The following is a 24,418-nucleotide window of genomic DNA, read 5'->3' as shown; positions in this document are numbered from 1 at the left end:
CAGCAGTAACAGTAACCCCCACAAACCCAAACCTATCCCCCTCCGTCCACGTATAACTATAAGTCGAATACTCCCCTTCCCACTCCCTATCCCCCGTATACCACGCGCTCCCCACATGCGTCAAATTACAAACCGCCTCTGTCGTCCCACCCAAACTACACCGATTAACCACACTCTGCCCCTTTTCCCATCCCCTCGAACCAGTAAACATGAATGTTGAGGGGCCCTGGGTGATGGTAATCGGCTGGCCTGTGCCGTTCCTGTCACCAAAATTTGGGCGCCACCATGGTGTTGGGAGGGATGAAGGGGGTGAGGTGAGGGTTTTGGCCCAGGGGGGTGGGTTATTTCCAAAGGGGGGGCGACGCCGGCCAGGGAAGGATTGGGTTTTGGTTACGATGTAGGTTGTTAAGTTGAGGAGGGAGTCGGTGGCGATTACACGGCCGGGGATGGCGTGCGGGGTGGGGGTGTAGGGCCGGGGGAAGTCGTCGTGGGCGCGGTCGTTGAGGTAGAAGAGGGAGATGATTTTGGTGACGGTTGGGGTTGGGGGGGCTGTAGGGGTCGGAGGGGTGGTGGTTTGGGCGGTGGTTAGGGGGAGGAGGAGGAGGAGAGCTGTGAGGAGGAGGAGGAGGAGGAGGAGGGATGGTGAGGAGGGCAACATTTTGGTTGGATGGTTTGGTGGTGGGTTATACTGCTGGCATGATGCTTTGTGGGTTGAGTTTCATGGTCAAAGCTACAAGATCATGGCGTGAGTAAATGCCTGCAAAAGGAGGACTAGAGAAGAAGAATGAGATTAGGGTCTTTCACTTTCAAAAGCCTCACATGAACAAACAAGACCTGATCGACATGACGCGGCCGTCCACGTACAGACATCCCGGCAGTCTGCTTTCTTTCTACGAGATGCGTGTATTCGGGGAAGACTTTAGCCGCCAGAAAATCTCAGGAACCTCGACCACAGAAGTCAAGAGGTTTTCTTCTATCAGCCGTCCCGTTCCCCGCGTTGCATGTTCATGCAGCTCTGATGTCCGGAGCGCTGGTATAGACGGTTTTTATGGTTCCATGATGAGACCTATTTTTCGCTCTTTCCCATCACATTTTCTACCTCTATCGCTCCTTCCCCTGAGTTTTGCTGACTTGGAGGCTCCTTCCCTTAATCTTGTTCACTTCTCGCTCCTTCCCCCACAAAATACACCTCACAATGTCGTCTTTTGGAAGCCGCTCGTATCATTGATTGCTCTTTCCCTCTTGTTGTATAGCTTTTTCACCTTCCGCCTTTCATCTTCCAGCACTTGAGTGCTTGGCTGATCATTCTTATGTCTGGAGTATTTCCTCCTTTTTCGGAGATACAGGTGGACCTGGGGCACGTGGAGAGCTTCGCTGCTGCCTTCTGTGGGCAACCACAGTCAAGGTATCTTGGTCCATCCTGTGTCCTTACACACTTTGCCTTGCAACAATCAACAGCCCTCTCTTTTCAAACCGATACAACAGCCAAAAGAAAAAGGGGTAGAAACCAGGAGAAGAACGCGAACAACCGGAAGAAACTGGGGAGACCGAAGAAACACCAACCGGAGCCGGAATTCCATTACTTTTCTCGCCTCCCCGCCGAACTCTGCGCTCACATCTGGCGTCTGACCATCCAGCCTCGCACCGTTTACCTCGAAGTCTGCGGCAAGTTCTGGTCTCGTCGTCCAGCCCGTCCAAGCCCCTATCGACGCGAACCCCCGCCGATGCAACTCCGTATCTCACTCACCCTCCTCACCCCAACTCCGACCCCTCCGGTCTTGCAAGTGTGCCGCGAGTCCCGCGGGGAGCTGATGAGGGCCGGCTATACAACGGCTGGCTCTGAACTCGCCCCCGTTAACCAGTTCGAAGGAGATACTGGGCAGCGCCGCTATGTGTGGATCAATTGGGAGATCGACACCCTCGACACCAGGGAGTTGAGGTGGAACAGTGGTTTTGATTGCGGATTTCCCAGTTATGCCTCCTTCGCACCCCTTGTGAAGCATCTCCAGTTTTCAATACTGGGTGGTCCAATGTGCGCAGCTGAAATCAAATACCTTTGGAAACTAAGTGCTTTCGAGAAGGTGAAAACGATCTGCATCACCTGCTACGAAGCGAGTGAGTTTAGGTTGGCGCCTGCGTGCTACGATCCCTTATGGCCTTGCGGCGCCGAAAATGCGGTGGTACGCCATACCACGTGGCCCCCGAGTCAGTGGGCGAAAGTTGAGGAAATTAGCCTGCTGGATTTGAGAGCCAAGGGGTACAGCATGCCTGATATCAATGACGTGAACATGGAGATAACGATGAGGGCATCAAAGAGTGGTGGGAGTAATGGTTGATGAGGACTGGGCGCCGTGAAGTCCTGGTCGTATTCCAGACAGAGGGAAACAGGTGGATAGCCAGGTAGTCGCTACTGTAAGGGATCAAATGATAAGCAAGACATTAGTGTCGTATCGTGAACTGAGGGGCACCTAGGCACTCGGAAACATCGCCCCTACATTCACCAAGGATATTATTACACCACCTACACACCCATCACCAAACCCCACCACCACCACCACCTTCCACCTGTTTCCCCATCTTCCCTTCGAACTCGGCGCCGAGATCTGGCGTTTTACCGCCTCCCCTCGCACAGTGGAAGTCCGCATCATAAACAAAAACAACCCCGACGCCCAACCCAACAGCGAGGACCCCTGACCGTGGTACCCAGCCCTCATCACCGGCCTGACCCCCATCCCGGCCCCCCTTCACACCTGCAGCGAAGCCCGCAATGCCCTCACTCGGGGGTCACATCCCGTGTATCAGCGAGAGTTTTCGGCATGTCTCCCTCGTGAAACAGAGAGTCCCGGACAGGTGCACGGTTGGGGCCGTCACGTGGATTACGATCAGTATATGTGGGTAAGCTGGGAGCTTGACAGCTTCTCAATAGGCAAATCTGACCTCAAGAGATTCATCCCCTATCGTCTGCGGTTCAAGACGCTGAGGTTGACATTTGGCTGGGAGGACGATGTTGAAGGGGCGGGGCTTGAACCCCAGCCAACGTACGGGTACATACTTACGCCATATGCGCAGGTATTTCCACAACTTGAGGGAGGTTTACGTCGCTTGCGAGGGGGATTGATGCCGAGAATGGCGGCGATAGAGTTAGATGGGATAGGTGGGATGAGTGGCTGGATCAGTGGCGGGAGGAGAGGAGGAGGACTTATCCGGATAAGATTATCAAGACTGGCCGTTCGTCCCGTTGGAGACCGCGGAGACTTGATAGTAGTGTATATTCCATGATGTCATGGGCCGCCTATGAGATATTGGCAAGGCGACAGGCAACGAAGGCAGCTGCCTAAAAGATAGAATGGAACTCTCTGCCATTCCAACCCAAACCCACCCGTACTCACCCTTCATCACCACACATACGCAGTGGGATAGCGATCTAAAATGACAACAGAATCAGCCGCCAACCTCCAAACCTTTCATCACTTCCCCCTTCTTCCTTTCGAAATCCGTTTGGAGATATGGGAACTCACCGCCATCCCCCGCAGACTGCGCGCCCTCCGTGCCTCCAAGACCTACGACACAGCCGTCGGCCCACCCCCGATTCCAGCACCGCTGCACACCTGCCGCGAGGCACGAAGCTTCTTAACCTCTTGTCACCCCCCCGTGTATCACAAAATGTACCTGGATTGCACCCCCCACGACGATAGTCAAGAATCCTCCTCGCACAGAAAATACACGTGGGCTAACTGGGAGCTCGACACATTGGTTTTGGAAGACTCACTGCACACGGTCGTTGTTGATCATATTGCCACGATGTTGATACCGAGGCGGCTGGCGGTTCCCTGCTTGAAGGGATATGTCTCGAACTTCATGTTTGAGCTTATTGATAAGCTGAAAAGTGTCAAGGAGGTTGAACTTTTGCTGGACGACGTCGACTCTCCTTTTAATAGGTCCTCCTGGGAGGCAGGCTGGCACAGCCCTGCCATGGAGTGTGATTTTGGGCACATTGAGACCTTTTGGCTCGTGCATGATGGCGGCAGGAGACGGTGGGCCAAGTGGGATGAATGGCGCGCCGAAAAGAGATGGGAGTTTGATGAAGACGATTTGGATGAGGCGTTGATGGAGACTTTCAAGGAGCTCCGCATGACGATACCCGGGTGGAAGCCCTTTGGTCGTCCTGCACGGGACATAGATGCGGACATTCGGTTCACCTGACTTTATTCGGAGGGACTCTTACGAGCAGCACTCCTCCTGGTGACAGGCCAGTGAGTTAAATAGGAGGGAAGTGGCTTTTTAGAGTTATCCGGTGGCGGCCTCGTACCATGGAGAACACGAGGAACAAGCTTCACGACTTCAGGTACGATATCTGCTTATCAGGAGGATCTGAATTCCCCGCCCACGTCATCTCGCTTGAAGCTGGCAACACACTCCCCCTTCCGAAACGAAATCCTCACGACCGGCCCCGGCGCCGCCTACCAAAAATCCCCCATCGAATACTGCTTCTTCAGCGAAGACACCACCTGGCCGTGCCCATGCTCAGAATCAACACACACCACCACCACCCTCCCGACCAAATACACCGGTCGGTACATCTGGGAAACCCGCCGAGTCGTCCCCCACCCGGACAGCGGTATCACGCTTTCGGATATCTGCGACTTCCAAACGACACTGGCGCCCAACACGTCCATCCCGCAGTGGCCGAGAAAGGTCTTCTTCTTCTGGACGGTGAGCCAGGGATCCTTTTCCCCGCAAGATCCTGCCGCGGACGCCCAAGTTCTTGCTGTGGTAAAGGAGAACACGCCATTTGTATATCCTCGTGGGGAGCTGTGGTCGTGTAGTAGTGCCATCACTGCTCTCGCTGCTCTCAATGCTCTCAATGCTCTCCCTGCTCTCCCTGCGCTGCCCTGGACGGCATGGTAAGGAGAGAAGGACGAGAACTAAAAAGGAAGAAAGGCCACAGAGAGGGGATCCCCATGTCGGCGAGAATTTTGCTGGGTCTTGTCGAGATTAAAAATTGCTAGGTACACCAGTCTATAAGAGAAGTTGAGCCGACCTTGTCAAACTCAGCCCTTCCTGATCGGCTGCAGTCCAAAGATCTCGTCTGGTGATACTGTCCTTTCCCCTGCCGCTCCATCACTCGGAACCACTTCTCCAAACAAGAACGCGTTCTTTTCCCGGCTGGGGTTGTGCTTCTTCTTTCCACTGCTGCTCAGAGGCCTACTCGGCGGCGACCGAGCAGCTGATATTGTAGTGTCTGGCTCCAACATCCACGCAAAAGAGGACTGAGCCAAGGTTGACCGTGTAGGTATTGGTCCTTTCGGGCGCTCCTTAGGGGTCGGGCTAGTTGCAGGGGTCTGTCCAACAGAAGTCGACGGTTCTGGGTTGGGGACGGGGGCTGGGGCTGGTGGCGGTGGTGTTTGTTTTCTTTCTGGTGGATCGGTGTCCATCTTATCAACCATTTCCTCCGCAACAGGTTCAACATGTGGCTCCTCCGGCACCGACGACAGCTGCTTGCTTCTATCCGATGAAGCCGGTGACGAGAGTGAACTTCTGGCTTCTTCAACGGCGGATGATGTCATAACCACCGGTGTGGTATCCAACGCAACCGTCGGCGATCTGATTTCGGGGAGGGTGGAAATGCTCAATGTTGCCAGCGTCGGAGGTTCTTCCTCTGGCAAATCCAGCGTGGAATCCTCCAAGCAGGCCTTCACGTACTGGATCTTGGCCGTGGCAAGTTCCACTGTCTCGAGCTGTTTCTGCTTGTCGCCCTCAAAGTCAGAGGCCACCAGCTGTTTGAGGTTCGTGATTGACTCTTCCAACATGGTTGCTAACTGACGATTCCTCTGCTCCCAAATGGAAACAGCCAGAGTGTTTCCGGGAAACAGTGATCTGTTGATTCTGGGCGAACTTCGAGACTCTTGAAAGCCTTGCATGTTGCGACGTATTTCCCCAACAGCGTCACGGACAGCATCGTTAAGTCCGAGTTTTTCGCTTTTCTCAATGACATTTTTGGCAGCACCGCGCAGGATAGCCTCCACACCACCCGGTTGCTGCAAGAGTTTTGTCGTGGAAGATAACGGTGACCTGGCACCGAGAGTTCTTTGTCGGAGTGAACCAAAGCCTGAAAATGATGGGGTGGATGACCGTGCAGGGGTCGAGGTTGCTGTTGATGCCACTGATGCTGCCGCAGGCAGTCTACCGCTGTATTTGGCGATTAGTGCGACACCGCCCGCGGCATCAAAGTGTTTCTGCAAATATAAAGCATCGTCGACAAAGGTGTGAGGGCCGTGCGGTGGTGGAGGGGCTGGATATTTCAGAAGCAGCTGAAGTGCCACCGAGTACTCAGCTTCGAGGACTGATATAGGGTATGGTTAGCTATGACAATGCCACGCGTGCTTAAAAGGTTGACATACGCGTCCATCTAATCCTGAGAAGCATAGCTACGCATATGAGATCTATCATCTCCAAGTTGGGATCAAAGGCAAAGATGGCATCCCATAATATCATGGTTTGTTCAAAGGGAAACTCTCTTCCAAAAAGGAGGCGTATCCATCGTCTACAAGGTAGGCTGGTCAATGGGGTCACTGTCCGAGATTTCTATGTGAGGAATAGAAACACTTACATCAAGAATATTTGCGGCAGAACTTCAATGTCTCGCAAATGGTTCGCAAGTTCCTCATCAATTTTGAGCAAGGCAACTTCATGGATGTATTTGCTTTTTTCGACGATGGTGTTTTGCTCAACCTCGTAAAAAGCGCCAGCACGGTCCATAACCTTGGAGAACAAGGCAAAGGAGTCATGCTCGACCTGAGAAGCGTCCAACAATTCCACTATCGTAGGATCGAAAGTATCAACCGCTGAAGACTGCTTGCCGTCCACCGAGTCCTGCGCAACGACATAGACAATTGGCGCAAGTAACTCGTGCATTCCCTGACGGTACCCGCCGGCGGAAGGGTTGAGTTTGCAGTAGAGGAACAGGATATCCAGAATCATGGTCTGAATGACCTCCTGGTGATAGAATGGATCATCGGGAAGCCGCGAAACATCTTGCTGGATCTCGGCGCGGATGGCTTCATCTTGGCGCCCAGTGATCCAAGGAGAGTCGGGATCGTCTGCAAGGGGATCGAAGGATAGGGCGGCTAGTTGTTCGGGGTGCCTGATAAATTTGAGATGCTGTTCGCACAGGGTATCATATGAGTCTCGAAGTTGGCGCAAAAGTTGAGGCCATTCTTCAGCGGGAGCGTGCGGGAATAGTAGGAAGCCCTTCCAACAGAGAGAGCGTAGACCAGCTACGCATGGACTCTCTGGACCGTTGAATTTGATGGCCCGTTGGAGGTCAGATATCCTGGTCCCATGCTTGAATGTCTCCTCCCACCTCAATCTGTGGTTAGTTATGTGTTAGTGATAAATGGACTCGAGACTCGAGAGGGGGAGAGTGGGTCTTACTTTGTTTCAGCTGGTGACCTCATAATGCACGCTCAGCATGCTCTTCAAGCCTCCCAACGTCCGTCTACTTGTTTTTTGGACGTCTTTTGAGATGGCTTCAATGGCAAGGCTCTTTTATATGTATCATAAAACTCGTGAGCTATTCATCATGTGTAGGAAACAAGGGTGAGGATCCTGGTGGTGAGCACAAGGAACGTTGTCAGTGGTAGCTGAATGTGGGGCACATTTCCCAGCCAATCATGTGGCGCATGGCATGGATATCAGCCCCCTGTTCCCAAGCCTCCTGTCTGGACGTCGCCGCATCGTTGGCCATCCAATTCGTGAACTCTGAACCTGTTGCAGAGATAACTCCAGGCTGCCCAACCAAGAGACTCGAAGAGCCTCATCTTGAGAAGATATCACGATAAAGCCGTGAGTCATCAATTTCTCCCACCATCTGTTGTTTAAGCTTTCGAGATACCAGGGTCCAGAGAGGGACCTTGCAGCGATCCTGTCAGTGAGCCCCACCTCGCCAATCTTCGAGCCTCTTCTAACCCTGTCCTTCGAAGTGACGTCCAACAGCCACCCCAACGACAACTACCTTACACTTTAGATTTTGTATGAAGAAACCACATAAGGATAAACTTTGATAATGTCGGCCGATCTCTTTGCGGCTTTCGCAGACACGCCATCAAGCACAGCACCTCAGCAGCAACAGACAAAACCAGCTCAGGACTCCCTCTCCTTTTTGGACTTCGCTTCACCGGCTCCTCAACCGCAAACGCAAGCTCAAATTAGCCAGCAATCCGCACCATGGCCGCCTATTCAACAACTGGCACCGACACAAGGAAGCTCTTTTGCGTCAGCTCAGTTCGGTCATCCTCAGACCAATAACAGTAATGTCTGGGGTGATTTGGGTGGATCGGGGGGCTTCCAACGCCAGAGTGCGACAACACAAGCGCCTTCAAAAACATCCACACCAGTACAAGATGACCAGGAGGATGAAGATGACTGGGGGGACTTTGAGGCTGCAACGAAGCCAGCCGATCCGCCACAGCCTCCGGCTCCACTGACAAATATCACCAGCCCACCATCTAGAACCCGTGTCACCAGGGCATCGACCATGGACTTGATGGGCAATCAACTGTTCAACCTTGGACTGGAGGACTCGCATAAACCGAAGAGAAACCCGGACCCTGATGTGCTCTTTGATGCCGATTTTGAAGCGGAGAATGGGGACATCAATGAGGATGACTTTGGTGATTTTGAGGCTGTGCCTGCCCCTGTAACAGAGCCCACCACCACAAAACCTGTAGACGACTTGCTTGGGCTAGACGTGGACTCGGCCCCATCATCTAAGAAAGCACCTCCAGGGTTGTCTCTTTCCAACGCGGCTTTCCATGGGAGTCCTTCAGCTTACCCGAAGGCACCAAAGTCACCCTACGGATCATCTTTTCATGACCGCAAGCCCGATCTTGTGAAGGAACTTCAAGTAAAACCGCCCACAGGAGTACGCAACATCCAGGAAGCGAATCAAGCTTCGCCATCTCCTATTACGGCATGGCCTGAGGTTGGTGACGGCTTTGGCAACAAGTGGGAGGAGTTCAAAGACATCCCAGATACCACCACAAAACCCGCCATCAAAACAGCTTCACAGCCCAAAATCAAGACAACCTCGAAATCCAAGCCAGCCCCAGCCCCAACGACAAATTCAGAGTGGGAATGGCAAGACTGGGGAGCAACAGAAGAAAAGGCCCCTCAACATAGCAATCCACCGGCACAACCAGCGCCATCACACGAACCTCGCGGTCCTCCCCCGACCAACATTCCTCCACCCTCGGTTCTTCTCTCACTTTGTCCTCAACTACTCGATCTTGCCACAACGACCCTTCTCAAACCTCTCCTTACTCTATCAACCACCTCCCCAGGCTACCAACGGATCATCGGCTCCGCCCAGACCCTCGCTTTCATTAAAGCTTACCTAGCTTTAGCCACGGTCGTGTCAAGATTAATAGCAGGTCGGAAGCAGCGTTGGCACAGGGACAAGTTCCTATCACAGAGCATGACCATCTCTGCTGCGGTTGCAGGCGGGAAACCAGGCATGAAACTGGCCGGTATAGATAAGACTCAGTCTATCCGTGAAGAGCAAGAAGTAGCCGAGGTCATCGAGGTTTGGAAGAAGCAAGTCGGTAGGCTACGGGGCGTTGTCGCGGCAATGAACAGTGCTCATCATGAGAACCTCAAGATTCCCGAGCTTGCTACAAACATGGCTGTCACCGCGGCAAAGAATGTACCAACCGCCCCAAAAGCATGCGTTGTCTGCGGACTGAAGCGAGATGAACGGGTCGCCAAGGTGGACTATGAAGTCGAAGACAGTTTCGGTGAGTGGTGGATCGAGTTCTGGGGGCATAGGCAGTGTGCCAACTTCTGGGTGGAGCACGAGAAGGAGCTGCGGCAGAGGTAACTCATTTTACCTATGCTCAAACTGTTACTATCTATACACCGAATTTGATGATTTTTACAAGTTGCTTCTGGCCTTACCGACAATGTCAAAGCTGAAGATCACGAAATGCTTTTGCACACCCGCCCTGCAGTTGCCTGCCGTGAAAGCTGAAGTGTTGGCACCACCATTTACCAAACAGCTGAGAAAAGGGTTGGAATGGAGGCTCCAGCCGCACTGCTCTCGGGATCGTCATGTTTCGGGCAATTGCAGGTGTGTATGAACGCCTGCGACCCCTACTTCCTCCCTTTCATCCCATCTACCGGGGACATATCACCGGATTACATAGGGTTAGGGTTATATGAGCCACTTGCACATCTCACAAGCGTGCCTCGGCTCCCCGCCATTGTTCGGGTCTCAAACTCCCCTCGACTCTCCACGGAGAAGCGATTCCAGACTTGTTTCTCAGATTCTCCAGAGAAAAGTGCTGTCAAACCTTCAAAACTGTCTTGCAGAATTAAAACTCCCCGTTTCATCACAGCTTCACTACTGCAAGTCACAAAAGGACAAAATCTTCCGGCACAGGACCGGTCCCGACAAGACACACCCACACCACCCAACACCACCTCATACAACAGCGAACCTTCAAGAAACGAGGGAGGGCGCGGCACTCGGCTTCGGCTCTGGTTTTTCTTACAGGTCATATATACTGCATATACCCAATAGTATGTACACACACAACATAGCAGAGCACAACCACTGAACAACGGGATAGACGAGAGAACCTGCATAAACTGCGTGCATATTACAGCACATACAGCACACATATACATGCGCACGCAATAACTTACATAACTCGACACAACACCGCTAATTCAAGATTGCCTCACATTTTGCAGTGGGAAAATCTGAATTATCCATCACCGCTATTCTTCTGCTCTGAAGACTTTGAAAACGTCACCCATTCAATATCACAGGGCACACCCGATCTCAGCAAACCACAGCCGACAACACCCATCCAGTCAGTCCAGTCCAGTCTTAGTACTGTACCTCAGAACCTTTCAGACCAAAAAGTACTACCTAAAGTACACTTGTGTGAGTAAATTAAACTTCCGTAGCTTCTTCCTCTTTTGCCGTTTCCTGCCTGACCTCTCTCCTCCTTCCCCTCACCTACCTCAGTCCATGTTCCCAGTCATCAAGATCTTTGCCCTCCTCCTCATCACAAACAGCACACCCTTCCAGTCCCTTCTCTTGACTGTAACCCTGAGTCAAAGTTGTCATTGTCACAAACGGGAGTGTCACGGGAGTGCCGTTTCCCTTATCTCTGTTTTGTTTCTCAACTTTTTTCACTCTGTTTGTTTCTGGACGAGCATTTTTTTCGTCTCAAAAAGACCAGTGTCTGGACTGCAATTTTTGGGGCTGTCCGGATTGGGGCAAGTTCTGAAAAGTCTCAAGAAAGAGTTCGCTCTCACACACCCCGTTCATACACCCTTTACATACACTTACGCCCAGGGGGTTTTATATACTCCTACCTATCAACTCACTCCCCCCCTTCAAAGGTGCACACCCTCCTCCCATTTCTCCTCTTTTCCTTCCCAAATCCCAAATTGCTGTCGTCAGATTTATGTAGCCCAACCTGCCTGCCTGTGCCCAATGTATTGGGAACAGGGTATCTCATCCGTTATCTGTGGAACCAACCAGCGGTTGCCCTTGATCGAGATGACAAGGTGCATTGCAACCCCAAGATCAACACCATACACAGTAAACTCCACATGCCACATGTCAATGATATGCCAGTGATGGCTGACAACAAGGACCCTGATCGTCCTGGTTCCTGCCATCTCAACCCTTTAAAAAGTTAAGGGGAACAAAAACACACAGACACCGAAATCACATCCCCTATTTTCATCCAAACAAAACCCTTCAAGACAGACAGAAAAAACGTGTGGAAACTGCGTGTCCCATGTATTATCAACGGTCTCTTCCGCGCGCCAATCCTCTTGCGGCAATCCCCCTAATCTTCTTGCTGTGTGTGTACTGTTTTGCAAAATTTCTTGCGTCCGTCAGTGCGTACGCAGCAACAAAAGAACGAGAATGGATTGTGTGCGGTCGAATGAATTTGAGACGAACGGTTTTGCTGATCTTTTCATGTGTTATTTCCCCCCCCCCAAAGTTTCGGACCACCTTGAGTCGGTTCGTGACCTGGAGAAAAAAAAGAAAAGAAGAAAGCAGAAGAACCCCAACCAGCTCAGGCAAACACTCACTCACATTTATTTCCCCCATCTGTCCCTGCATTCGTCTACATCATGCCACTGGAGGTGATCTACGTGGCCCGTCATGGGGTAAGTGTGAAGTTTTCCTTCTCGCTCAGTTCTGTCATGTCGACTGTTTTTGTTTTGACGTTGATGAATTTCCTTTTTGTGCTTCTTTTCCCACGCATCGTCAGAGACCCTTACCCGTCCGTTGTCTTGGCTCTTCTTAATTGATTGATTGAAGCTCGTGGCTGGCACTTGCAGATCAAGGGATGCTCGAGACCTCAGGGTGGCCTAGCTAGCGTCATGACCATCTTTTGCGGTGTTGTGCAGTAGTGTGGTGAAAATGCTGACATCCAATTATCAGTTCAGATCAAACTGGCTCGTTGATCACGCCACTGGCACCTACACAGCGACCCTACGGTCGCCAACTGGCGGAGCGGCTGATCCGGCTCTGACATCCCATGGCGTTGATCAAGCGAGGGAGCTCGGCGAGCGGCTGTTGAAGGCAGAGCCGCCCATTGAGCGCGTCTATTCCAGTCTATACTACCGATGTCTTCAGACAGTCGAACCCTTTGTGCGCAAGGCCATCGTCACTGACAAGCGCCTGTCCATAAGGGGCGAGACTGGTCTGGGTGAGTGGTATGGAGCAGCCAACTTTGAGCACCCGGTCCCAGCGTCCCATGAAATTCTGAGGCCGCTGTTCCCGGGCCTGCTCGACGAAGAGTACAGACCGCTAGTAACGCCGACCCGCATGGGAGAGGGTGTTGATGAGCTGCATGACCGAGTCGCCAGGACCATGGACGAGCTCATTGCTCAGTGCGACAGAGAGGGCGTGCGTGCCGTTCTGCTCTGCTCACATGCTGCCACCATAATCGCTTTGGGCCGAGTGTTGACTGGTGACATGCCGGAGAGCATCGACACTGAGGACTTTCGGGCCTTCACCTGCGGGTTGAGTGTCTACAGGCGACGGGCATCCCCCGCGGGAATCGTATCCGGGACAGTTAAGTGTCACGGCGATGGCATTGCAACCTCGTCAGGGGCCTCTGCTGCACACGCTGCAGATCGTCACAAGGATCTCGCCTGGAGAGGTGGTCGGGGCGTTGGTGGGGGGTGGATGTGTGAGCTCAATAGTGACTGCACTCATCTTTCACTAGGGGAAGAGCGAGGCTGGTAAGGAACTCGACATATCATGTTGCTAAGCTGCAGAGCCCTAATGCTGACTATACTATTGTGACAGGCGCTTTTCTGGAGACGAGTCGTTCCTTGGTACTGCTTCGGGACAAAGCATGCTCGATGCTGGACAGCTGGGAGTGGTTGTCGAGGGCAGAGGGGGTGGGTCGACAAATCGGGGAAAGCTTTGATACTCGTTGCTTTGCTCCTGGTACTGTGCGAAGTCAGCTTCATATCCTGTCCATACTGGCTGACTGTTTCCTCCCTCCATGGAGGCAGTGATTTTCAGCGCACAGACGAGAATCTCCTCCCTTTTCTCCCAGTATGAGACAACAACAAACAATTGAACAACACCATGTCCTCATGTTCGTATTTCCTTTTGCGAGGAGTGTGCTATCGTCAACACTATAATCACTATGATGATATGCGTACCAGGAAACCAAAATGTGACAGCTGCGGTGTTACCATCCCTAGTTCAAGCCCCCCTCTGGGGAGCACCAGATCTATCCGTCTGCGGGGCCATCGAGTTATGTCAATGGTGGCGTCTGCAACTCGGCTTGGCGTGTTGGGCTGGCCGAGGAGCAGAGTGAGAGGTCTTTTTCCTCGTCATAAAATACCTCGCTTGGAGACAGTGGGCAGCTTGGTTTGTTGATGTGAGACAGGCCTCAGAACAGAATGGTCATTGTTTCGAGTATCTACCTTCTAGACCCTCGTTCCTGAATCAGGTAGAGGCAGAGGGGCAAGCCAGCAGGACAAGTGAGAGAGAGAGAACGTGAGTCCTATGGATCCAGCTTCCGGGTCGAGTACTGGTGCGGCCCTTGTGGCCCCCCAAGACGCCAACAGGTGCGGCATCAGTTCCTAGTCACTGTTCGCCAATCACAAATGCCGCTTCCGATCTGCGAGAGAGCAGAGAGGGAAATGAACGACAGTCCAATCTCTGCGCAAAAAGATGCTGTGTTGGCGATGGCGGCACGGGATGGGGAAAAGTGATATATGATAGAATCTTGGGCGGTATGTGGGTCCAAAGATCAAAGCGAGCGGAAACGTTGGCCATCAAAAGACCGAAAAGTCGAAAAAGGCATTCAGCTGAGGTAGGGATGTCCAGAGAGCTGCATTGGGAGGTGACTTGTTCCTTTCCTGCCTTGTTTACTTTTACATGGGACAATGTGCAAGGGCGACGGTCTTCGCACGTCTTGGAAGCAGCTAATCGATGCAAGATGTTGAGTGTCTTGCAGCAAGGCTGTCTCGAGTCTCGATCTCTGGCAGATGGCTGCTCTGGCAATGGCCCAATCAGATATTGTCTGCATACTTGACTTGTTCTCTCTCTGGCCAATCATAGGCGTGCCATGTTTCATACGACTTGAGAGCCGACGGGGATAGCCGCCTCGCCCAATGACTGTCAGATGCAGATGAAGGCAGCAGGCTTGAAGATACGACGTACGAGTTGCTACCTTACTTAGCCTACCTTCCCTACTCCCCATCTCGGAGTCCGACGTGGGTGGGAGTGCTGATAAAGCGTGGCCTGCTGAGATGATTCGAAACGCTGAACTGGGAGGAGAGCAGATGACACGAGCCGGGCAGTGCTGATGACGAAGCCAATTCGAATCTGAAGCCGTCGGCCGAACCTGGAATCGTCCCAAGGGAACGAAATGACGGCTCCAGGCGCAACACAGCGGCTCCGGCACCTGCCTGCCAAGTGGGCGAGCGGGCGAGCGGGCAAGTGGCTTCAAAGTTGAGAACCGCGGATGCAGGAAGCGCTGTCGTACATGCAGACATCGCGGCCCAAACTGCGGCTGCTACCAAAAGGAGGAAAGGGCAACGGTCATAGAGACCTTTTCGGGCATGGTCAACAGTTGACAGCCGAAACTGTCAGTAGCTATGTCTGGCAGGGCAGTCGCTCGCTCTGGCCCGGAGGTAGACTCGCCCAAAACAAGATTTCCACAGGTCGATATCATCCCCAGTTTCACTGCCTCACTGCTCGCTGTTTCGTCTTCGACATCATGGACTCTCTCTGCTAGCCCAAAATCACCGCTTTGTTCCTGGACGGCGCAAAAGCCGCCGACCGTTACGTCTTTAGGCTAGTGCTGCCTCCGAGGCAGCCCTGATACGAGAAGCTGAATGACCTAGACAGACAGGAGCGATCGCTTTCCCCATGCCACGCACATCACTCAGTCACTGGGAGCTTTTCCTGTCGCCACCAGCCGCCGGCAAGATCGTGGCTTGCCAGAGCTCAGAGAGATTTTTGACAGCAAGGCCCGTGGTGAGATCGTCCGGGGCCCATCTGGGGGAACATGGCGTCTTCAACTTGCGAGAAAACAGCACCCGCTGCAAGGCTGGTGGTGGCAGTGTGATAGCGCACCAAAAAGACTAGACTCTAGATACCATGGCTTGGCAGACTCGAAAGAGGTCTCGCCCTCCATGCAGTCGGCACACATCTACCGTACCCCTAGATGCTACACCCCCTTCGCGCTTGGTTGGCGCACCCCCCTCCCCTGCTGCGCTCTCCCACCCAGGGTCCTATCGGTTCCGTCCCCACAGCTGCCAGTTTGTCTGCAGTATGAATACCCTCGACGATCCCCATCATGGACTCTTGGTCTCAGATCACCCTCGTGGTTCGTCTTCAATACCACCCTCCACTGCTTCCTCACAGAGTGGCATATCCCACGATCCTCTATTTAGTTATACAAGCATCCTCTCATCACTCCACCCATTCACCACCACCCATCTCCATCACAACACAAGAAGGCTCTCACCATGGCTATCATCAGAATCCCCAGCATCTCTGAGCTGGATTTCACACCACCGGCCACACCTTCCAGCACCCTAGGCAACGGTAAATTACCTAGTCCTCCGAATTTGGCATTGAGCCTCACACCTCCTTCAACTCCCCAAACGACAATGTCCAGGATGGATATAGTCCTCAGAGTTCGTCCATCACTGCCCCTGGACCATATCACGGGCCAGACGCGTGCACCGTCAGATCAACAAATTCCGTCAATCCGATCTCTCATGGCCAGTGTGCCAGCTCCCAGCTCTCGATACCCCGGGGGCCCTTTCACAGCTCCACCCTCTCCATCGGGCTCATTTTTCTCGGCGGTTTCCTGGAATGGGTCTACCTCTCGCTCAAGCTCAGTAGAGAGATCCTGGATGTCTGGCCAGTACTCTCCACCGCTCTCACGCCGCGGCTCATCAGATGGCGGGTCGACAACCATGACTCCCAGTTCCGGGCGGTCAACCCCCGAGTTTCCCATCAGGTCGGGGCGCAGAAACAGCCCCAGAACCGAGCCATACTCTACAAAACGTGTAAGAGGCACTGACACAGTCGAGTCCTCGCCTGCTACTGCAGGCGAGGCCAAAAAGGGGAAGCGCAGCAACCAGAAGTACACGACTGAACAACAAGACTTTATTATCTATCACAGAGAAGATCTCACGAAGGCGTGGAAGGACATCGAACGTGCCTACATCCACCAATGGCCAGCTGCGGACCCGCAGGATAATCGCAAAATCACTGGGGTCCAATGCATTTTTTATCGTCAGAATCTCCTGGTTCCGCTCATGAACAACACCGATGAGAAGCTACTCGTCTTGGACTCGCCACCATTCTTGACAACCAACCCCGCAGGGGCGGACCCCAAGAACAGTGACTTGGTCCTCAATGAGGATTACGCCGAGTACGTAGTGTACAAGGGCGTTCCTCACCGACTCGAAGAAAGCAAAGTGCGGACGTATGGCCGTCCGAGACTCCTCCTTGAGAGATCGCCGGAGGAGTTGGTTGAACACCGGTACGACTGGCTTCCGAAAAATTACCTTGACGCCGCTCAGGAACTTGGTAAGTTGGTTTGCTTTGTCATTATACCGATTGCAAACGAATTGCATGCTGACATGTGATGGCAGCCTCGAAAAGAGACGAACAAAGATGGCGGTGGCTCCAACAATATGGCCCTCGCCCAGACGCGTGGATCGACAGCTGTGAACCCATCGAGAATCGATTCAAGGTTGCCGAAGGCAGTCATCTGTACAAGATGCTGCCAAAATCCCCAGCTGTTCAGCCAACATTAGAGTACGCATATCGCCCCGTCAGAGTTGCTGAAGGGGTCAACCTTTACAAGATGGCGCGTGAAGTGGTCCAGCCAGCGCTGGACCGCCAATATCATCCCGGGGGCCATTGCCAACTCATCTATCAGTAACATATTTGAACTGATGTTGCTTCATTTCAGCACAACATGCGACATCCAGTATGCACCTTTTAACTCTTGTAATAGTTTCTCTGTTTTCCTGTATCAAGTCGAGTGCGGGAGGCGTATGTATTCAATTTTTTCCCCTTGTCATCAACATTGGGACGGTTTTTTCTGCTCCGAAAAAAAAAGGAAGGTCGTCGTCTGAAAATAGGAGGGAGACTCCCAGGGCGTCAAGCGAAGCATGTTTACGAGTATGGTGTTTAGGCTTTTTTTGTTTCTGGGACGCAGCATCTTCTGGTCTGGTTTAGAAAAACAACGAATGGGCAACGGGGCGGCACAAAATAGCATTGAGTTTTTCTGGGGGGTTTGGCGGGCGGTTTTTCCCAGTCAGTTTTGCATTTTGCTTATTTTTGTTGGGATGTATTTATGAACTGGGTAGGAAACAACAACAAGAAGAACAACAGCAACGAGTGGGCAAATAATGTTTTGGATGGCGAGTTGGTTTTTTTTGGTTTTGGGGACTAACTTGGGATGTTTTTGTTGTTTGGGATTGAACATACCTACCTACGACCTGAAGCTGGATGCAGTCAAAGGGTTCTAGCTGGCCATGGATGATGGCCTGTTTTTGCACACAGATACACACACACACACACACACACACACACACACACACACACACACACACACACACACACACACACACACACACACACACACAGAAGAAATGAGCACATGTGAGGTAGATAGTAATGAAAGAGGTAGAACCCCAGTTTTCTGATAATTCTGGACTTTGTTTGACCTTGGGTTTTGGTGATGATGGAAGATGTACTCCACTCCAACTCAGGGGCTTCAGGGGGGTTTTTGATCCGGACGTATCACGTGATTGGCTCCTCGGCAGTTGAGGTTTGAAGGGTTCGGGTTTCGCTCTTTGAGCAAGTGCCATTTGCCAAGACTTTTCGACGTCGTCCAAGAGCAACGACATCAGCCGTGACGGGTTATGAGTTTAGGATATTGAGTGTGTGTTTTCTTTTGACTCAAAAGGTTTCTGCTGAAGATTTAAACGGAGAAATGACTTGAGGTTTTTGCTTGGCTGGGGCAGGCAGGCATATGTGATATTTTCATGATTGGTTGGCATTGCTGCCCCCCCCTTTTTTGAGATTTTGTCGAGTTTGAGTGGGAGGAGCGCTCATACCCTCAATCACGGACTTTTTCACGGGCACTTTGGGGCATAACAAACCTGACATCACACACCGCTTGAGGGTAGTGAAGGATTATTGGGCAAGAAGCAAAGATGGATATCCGCAGCAATGCCGACACAACAGCAGGAGGGGGCTCCATCGCTGGCTCTGAAGCCCCAACAACAGCTACACCCACAGGCCGAGATGGAGGAGGAAGAGGAGAAGGGAGCAACAAACCCAAGCTCCAGCTCCCAGCCAGCTGCGAGCCGCCCCAGCCTGGGCAGCCGCCTGCTAAACAGCTTGTTTGGATTGCATGTTCCCTTCCTATCATTTCCTTCCACAGTACATCAAGACTGACAGATTGCCCCCAAAGGTCTTCGGCGGAACAGGCCACATGGGCCGCTCCCTCGTCAAGTCCATCCTCTCCCACTCGGACCTCGTCACCACCGTCGGCCGCGTCTTTGAGACGACCCCGGCCCAGATCGCTACTCTCAATTCCGACTCCTGCCTCGGCACTCTTTGCGACGTGCGTGACTATGCTTCCGTGTCGAAAGTGATGGAGAAAACGCTTGATCGCTTCGGGAGGATTGACTGCATAGCCAACTGCTCCGGCTACGGCGTCATCGGCGCGTGTGAAGACCAGGATGAATATGAAGTGCGCAACCAGTTCGAGACGAATTTCATGGGTACTTTGCATATCCTGCAGGCGTCACTGCCGTATTTTCGGCAGCAAAACGGGGGGCGGTATCTGATTTTCAGCTCCACCTCCGGCGCGCTGGGTGTGCCTGGGTTAGGACCGTACTGCGCGACAAAGTATGCGGTGGAGGGGCTGATAGAGGCGATGCTGTACGAGGTTGACAGCTTCGGGATCAAGGCCACGCTGGTGGAGCCGGGGCTGGTGAGGAGGGACGAGCCGGCCGAGATTACAAACAGTCTGCCGACTTGGGGGCACTTTTTGATCAAGCCGGCGAGTGAGGCGTATAGTCATGCGACGAGCCCGGCGTTGCACGCGAAGAGGATGGTGCAGTGGTTGGGGGATAGGCAGCCGACGAGCGCGGTGAAGTGTGCGGAGCTGGTGTGGCAGTTGGGGCATTGTTCTTATCCGCCGTTGAGGTTGCTGCTGGGGAGTTATGCGATTGAGAGTATTAGGGATAGGTTGAGGAGTGTGACGGAGGAGTTGGAGGATTGGAAGCATTTGAACTTTCCGGTGGCGCCGTCGGAGGGGGAGGATGGGGGGAAGGGAGGGGAGGGAGGGGAGGATGGGGATGGACAGGCGGGGGAGGGGGAGGGGGGGAATATTGTTGTTGAGGGGACAAGTCCGGATGGGGGGGAGAACTGAGGCTGACATATATGTATTATTGACTTGGACTCGGGTCTGGCATGGACTCAGAAGCTTAACTTGACCGTCGGAGCTCTTCAGATGAATGGCCGTGGAACTAGTCTAGCACTTCCAGGGTTGGTCCCAACCGAGTCTTCCCAAAGAGCAGGGAGGCTGGAAATAACGTTCATCCACACTCCAAGTGGCATGCGTAATTCTGTCTTCATCAGATGCCTCGTGATTGTATACTTACTGCATAGCTGCATATGGCTGGCACTGCTGGAATGACGGATGAAGTTATGCAGCTATCGGTTAGGCTGGCTCTGAAACATTGGATTTCCACTTCTCTTGTGCCCCACAGTCCCACACCAAACCATTCGCCAAGAAACCAACAAAGGAGAGCCGCGACCGCTCGACAGGGGCAGAGAGGTTGATTCGTTGCCAATTTAACAGCATTTGTGTTTTCTCTCCTTCCACGCGTCCGACATAGCCATCCCGCCATACCGCCCTCTGCCCGACGACCCCCACGGCGACGAGACAGACCACCACCAGAACGCTGGGAGAGTGGTGAACGCCTTCTCACTTCAGCGCCCTTCAGCCATTCGCTTGGTCCCTAGTTGAGCCGGCGCCCGTTGATACCCTTCGTTCCCTGGCGTTCCGTCGCGGAAACACAACCACTCGCTATCTCGACGGCGACGATCCTACGAAAAACCGCTTCCTACAAACGCCAGAATGTCAAATAAAAAGAACGAAGATATCGAGATGAGGGGCGGCGATGACTTTGGAGGGGAGAAGGATCCCTTCCTCGGCCGGGCCTCGCCTGCCACCCTCCGTGTGCGCCAGGAGCCTGGCCTGCTCGACAAGTTGGATCACAGCCCCGGCGCCTCCATTCTCGCATACTGCCTGGCGTCTATCAGCATGACAGTCGTGAACAAATACGTTGTGTCTGGCTCAGAATGGAACCTGAACTTTTTCTATCTTGCTATTCAGGTGTGCAACTCTCTCTCGTGGCGGTGACGGTGTTCCAAGGGATGGGATGAACAGTTGGAAGCTAACATGGCGATCTAGTCTGCCGTCTGCACATTAGCGATCCTGGCTTTCAAGCAAACCGGTATTCTCAAGAACCTCGCTCCTTTCGACTCGACAAAGGCGAAGAAATGTATGTTGCTTTTTTTTTTGTTGTTTCAGATATTCGAACTCTTGGCTGACGTACAATTTCAGGGTTCCCTATTTCTCTGCTCCTCGTCGGCATGATCTATACCGGTGCCAAGGCCCTCCAGTTCCTCTCCGTTCCCGTCTACACCATCTTCAAGAACTTGACCATCATTGTGATCGCCTATGGAGAGGTTCTTTGGTTCGGTGGCAGCGTCACCCCTATCACCCTGTTGTCTTTCGGCTTGATGGTCCTCAGTTCCGTCGTTGCTGCTTGGGCTGATATCCAGGCTGCCATTGATGGTGTGGGAATCTCCCCCGACAAGCAGGATGCTTTGTCGACCCTGAACGCCGGTTACGCGTGGATGGGTATCAACGTCATCTGCACTTCTGCGTATGTGCTTGGCATGCGCAAGGTCATCAAGAAGATGAACTTCAAGGATTATGACAGTAAGTTTCTGGCGAGACTACGACGATCGAAGTACAGTAGACTGACACCCAATAGCCATGTTCTACAACAACCTCCTTACCATCCCCGTCTTGGTTGTCTTCTCCCTGCTGTTTGAGGATTGGTCGTCTGAGAACCTTGCCCGCAACTTCCCCGAGGAGACCAAGAACAAGCTCATGATTGGAATGGTGTACTCCGGTTTGGCCGCCATCTTCATCTCGTACTGCTCGTCCTGGTGCATTCGTATCACCTCCTCGACAACCTACTCCATGGTCGGTGCCCTCAACAAGCTCCCCATCGCCGTCAGCGGTCTCATTTTCTTCGATGCTCCCGTCACCTTCGGCAGTGTTACTGCCATCTTCCTGGGTTTCGTCAGTGGTCTTGTCTTTGCCTGGGCCAAGGTTCGCCAAAAGGCTCAGGAGGCTCTGTCCCTTCCTACCACCAACATGAGCGCCAGCGCCAAGAGCAACAGGGACGCTGCCAACTCATGAGCACTCATGAGTCAACAAAGGGCCAACTTGAGTATTCACAGCGCACCTCTGGCGGTGCCCCCTTCCAAAGCATGATTCTTTCGCCATCCGACCCGAAACTCCCTCCTGGTCCTGATCTCGGCGGAAGGCGTAAGAATCGAGACTTTTTGTTTTTCTTTTCTTTCCTGTACATGACGTTTTCGCGTTCTCGGGACCCCCTTTTTAGCCTTTAGCCATTTTAGTGGATGATCTATTTTTCTTTTTCATTTCCAAAACAAGCATAGAAAGTGTGTTTTGGCAAAGGCAAGGCGGGCGGGCAGGCAGGCAGGCAGGGCGGGGGGACGGACAAGGTTTTTGGTTTTTGTAAACGGCGTACAACCTGCATAACATCATGTTCTCTCTCTTCTCTCTCTCTCTCTCTCTCTCTCTCTCTCTCTCTCTCTCTCTCTCTCTCTCTCTCTCTCTCTCTCTCTCTCTCTCTCTCTCTCTCTCTCTCTCTCTCTCTTTCTCACTTGCAAGTACGAACGCGCGTATGCGTTGCATGACTGGGCGTATTATTTTGGAGGGCGGGCTGTGAAAGTTGACAGAGGCAGACGCAAGCAAACAAAGATGCATGATGAGACCGTGGCTGACTGGGAGCTGGGGCTCTTGTGTTCGGTTGGGCGTGAGGGACGATGAGGGGCGAGGCGGGTTTGGAATGGGTATGAGTTATATAATGTATCTCAAGAATAGGCGGGGTGGGGACGACGGGGAGTGGTGTAATGCGATATTGACCATGTAAAACGTATTTGAATGTGTTCAACAGTGATTTTGGTTACATATCTGATGCTATTAAATTGATATAAATCCCCCACCACCTACTTAACACCTGACCAACAACATGATTTCCAACAGCCATTATCCACCCAACCCCCAACCCAACCCCAACATGCTTTTTTTGTTCTCTTTTTTAAATCATATCACCACTGATCAACCCCAACCAACCCCGTCTCAACACTCTCGCTCAACCCCCACAGATTCCTGTACCACGACCACGCCCCCGCCACCAGCAAGACATAGTACCCCACCGTCCAGAGCCGGTTGATCTTCTTGTCCCCGTTCTCGTCTGTGACCCGTCCCCAGACCTGGGGGAGGCCCATGCAGTTGCAGAAGGCGTGGACGGCGCAGACGCCGAGGAGGCTGCCGGTGCGGAGGTAGAGGAAGTTGGCGTAGGAGCCGAAGAGGGTGGTGTACCCTAATTGGAATACGGACCGCAAAAGGGAAGCAGAGACGGGGACGGCGGGGTGGGTGAGGCGGAATTCGTAAAAGTGGTGGATGTGGGAGAGGCCGAAGATGAGGGGGGAGAGGAAGAGGGTGCTGGATAGGGGGGCCTGGGAGAGGAGGAGGCGTGGGAGGGAGGAGGAGCGGAAGAGGATTTCTTCTGTTATTGGGCCCTGAAACTTTTGTTAATATTTAGGGGGGTGGGGGGGTGGGAGAATGGTGGGGAGACGTACAGCGATGTAATTACGGTAGTCGGTCCATTCTGTTACGGTTTCTCGCAGTGGGAGGAGGGTGGACCATTGTTTGTAGCCTTTTTCAACTATGAAGTAGCTGTACAAGGGGCCCAGGAAGAGGAGGGCGGTCAAAAAGAGGATTTTGACTGCTGGGATCAGGGCTAGTGGGTAGACTCCTAGGAGATGGAAGATTGCTGATGGTGAGAGGGAGGCATAGCGGGAGAGGATTAGGGAGGTGGTGAGTGTGCAGATGGCACAGGACAGGGAGACGGAACGGATCCGGGCTCGGATCACCGAGGGGGCATCGCGGGAGAGGGTGGGCGATGGCCGGGTGGTGGGGGAGAGGTAGAAGGGGATGAAGTAGATGAGGGCGTAGAGGGCCAACAGCAGGTAGGCTGTCGAAGCTGTGAAGGGTGGTGGTAGGGGCTCTTCCTCTGTGAGACGGTGTCAGATATCTTGTGTGACGTGAGATGGGTTGGGGGGGGTGGTAAGTACCCTTGTGCCAGGGGTTGAACTTTTTGAGCACTTCTCCAAGAGCTGGCATCTTGATTTTGTGATTATACAAGCCTAGCCTGCTGACTGTTTGAGTAGTAACGTCAGGCTGTGAGAGTGCGCCTCCTGCTTAGACGCTCGTCAGGGGAAAGCGCGCGGCTGCGGCTGTTGATCAATGCTTGTGAGACGAGGGCCTGCCGAATCGGGTCCCGTTTCAAGAATCGTCAATCGCCAAGCAAACTCTTGGGTTTCTGTCAAACTTTCCCAGACGGACGGGAAGGAAGATGCTCGCGTTTTTTGCTCCACCGAATCGTCGCGTGGGTGTGGTGGGTTCCGTGTGTGTCCCGATCGATCAACAACCGCCTTCTTCTTCTTATTTTTAGAGGTCTTTATTCGACGTTGCATCTGGGA

The 24,418-nt window shown here is 52.9% G+C and overlaps 9 protein-coding genes across 9 annotated transcripts, besides 4 other annotated features; 7 read left to right on the top strand and 2 right to left on the bottom strand.

Annotated features, from left to right (window-relative positions):
• Positions 1 to 843: 843 nt before the first annotated feature.
• PODANS_7_2225 (uncharacterized protein) lies at positions 844 to 2,336 on the top strand (the record flags this gene model as incomplete). The annotated part of the gene is made up of 2 exons (XM_001907761.1): positions 844 to 1,197; positions 1,254 to 2,336. The coding sequence occupies 2 exons, from the start codon at positions 844 to 846 to the stop codon at positions 2,334 to 2,336; spliced, it is 1,437 nt and encodes a 478-aa protein (XP_001907796.1).
• Positions 1,305 to 1,391: a repeat region (rgion duplique sur le chromosome 4).
• A 1,093-nt stretch (positions 2,337 to 3,429) lies between the features above and the next one.
• Positions 3,430 to 4,908, top strand: PODANS_7_2228 (uncharacterized protein; the record flags this gene model as incomplete). The annotated part of the gene is made up of 2 exons (XM_001907760.1): positions 3,430 to 4,159; positions 4,346 to 4,908. The coding sequence occupies 2 exons, from the start codon at positions 3,430 to 3,432 to the stop codon at positions 4,906 to 4,908; spliced, it is 1,293 nt and encodes a 430-aa protein (XP_001907795.1).
• A 143-nt stretch (positions 4,909 to 5,051) lies between these two features.
• On the bottom strand, positions 5,052 to 7,457 carry PODANS_7_2230 (uncharacterized protein; the record flags this gene model as incomplete). Its single annotated transcript, XM_001907759.1, has 4 exons — positions 5,052 to 6,343; positions 6,402 to 6,544; positions 6,611 to 7,369; positions 7,435 to 7,457. 4 exons carry the CDS (start codon positions 7,455 to 7,457, stop codon positions 5,052 to 5,054), a joined length of 2,217 nt encoding a protein of 738 aa, XP_001907794.1.
• A 608-nt stretch (positions 7,458 to 8,065) lies between these two features.
• Positions 8,066 to 9,877, top strand: PODANS_7_2240 (uncharacterized protein; the record flags this gene model as incomplete). Its single annotated transcript, XM_001907758.1, has 1 exon — positions 8,066 to 9,877. One exon carries the CDS (start codon positions 8,066 to 8,068, stop codon positions 9,875 to 9,877), a length of 1,812 nt encoding a protein of 603 aa, XP_001907793.1.
• Positions 9,878 to 12,451: 2,574 nt separating this feature from the next.
• PODANS_7_2250 (uncharacterized protein) lies at positions 12,452 to 13,469 on the top strand (the record flags this gene model as incomplete). Its single annotated transcript, XM_001907757.1, has 2 exons — positions 12,452 to 13,278; positions 13,346 to 13,469. 2 exons carry the CDS (start codon positions 12,452 to 12,454, stop codon positions 13,467 to 13,469), a joined length of 951 nt encoding a protein of 316 aa, XP_001907792.1.
• Positions 13,470 to 17,165: 3,696 nt separating this feature from the next.
• PODANS_7_2260 (uncharacterized protein) lies at positions 17,166 to 17,465 on the top strand (the record flags this gene model as incomplete). The annotated part of the gene is made up of 1 exon (XM_001907756.1): positions 17,166 to 17,465. One exon carries the CDS (start codon positions 17,166 to 17,168, stop codon positions 17,463 to 17,465), a length of 300 nt encoding a protein of 99 aa, XP_001907791.1.
• A 1,282-nt stretch (positions 17,466 to 18,747) lies between these two features.
• On the top strand, positions 18,748 to 19,973 carry PODANS_7_2270 (uncharacterized protein; the record flags this gene model as incomplete). The annotated part of the gene is made up of 2 exons (XM_001907755.1): positions 18,748 to 18,936; positions 19,008 to 19,973. 2 exons carry the CDS (start codon positions 18,748 to 18,750, stop codon positions 19,971 to 19,973), a joined length of 1,155 nt encoding a protein of 384 aa, XP_001907790.1.
• A 711-nt stretch (positions 19,974 to 20,684) lies between these two features.
• PODANS_7_2320 (uncharacterized protein) lies at positions 20,685 to 22,043 on the top strand (the record flags this gene model as incomplete). The annotated part of the gene is made up of 4 exons (XM_001907754.1): positions 20,685 to 20,942; positions 21,021 to 21,111; positions 21,174 to 21,664; positions 21,714 to 22,043. The coding sequence occupies 4 exons, from the start codon at positions 20,685 to 20,687 to the stop codon at positions 22,041 to 22,043; spliced, it is 1,170 nt and encodes a 389-aa protein (XP_001907789.1).
• Positions 22,044 to 22,313: 270 nt separating this feature from the next.
• Positions 22,314 to 22,331: a sequence feature (primer 7G5Abis).
• Positions 22,332 to 22,418: 87 nt separating this feature from the next.
• Positions 22,419 to 22,527: an STS (microsatellite 7G5 NON POLYMORPHE).
• Positions 22,528 to 22,636: 109 nt separating this feature from the next.
• Positions 22,637 to 22,654: a sequence feature (primer 7G5B).
• Positions 22,655 to 22,981: 327 nt separating this feature from the next.
• On the bottom strand, positions 22,982 to 24,059 carry PODANS_7_2280 (uncharacterized protein; the record flags this gene model as incomplete). The annotated part of the gene is made up of 3 exons (XM_001907753.1): positions 22,982 to 23,442; positions 23,530 to 23,949; positions 23,981 to 24,059. The coding sequence occupies 3 exons, from the start codon at positions 24,057 to 24,059 to the stop codon at positions 22,982 to 22,984; spliced, it is 960 nt and encodes a 319-aa protein (XP_001907788.1).
• Between the last annotated feature and the right edge of the window lie 359 nt (positions 24,060 to 24,418).

Source organism: Podospora anserina, chromosome 7 (genome assembly GCF_000226545.1).
Source record: "Podospora anserina S mat+ genomic DNA chromosome 7, supercontig 1".
Taxonomy (NCBI): Eukaryota; Fungi; Ascomycota; class Sordariomycetes; order Sordariales; family Podosporaceae; genus Podospora; species Podospora anserina.
This window is presented reverse-complemented; position numbering and strand designations above follow the sequence as displayed.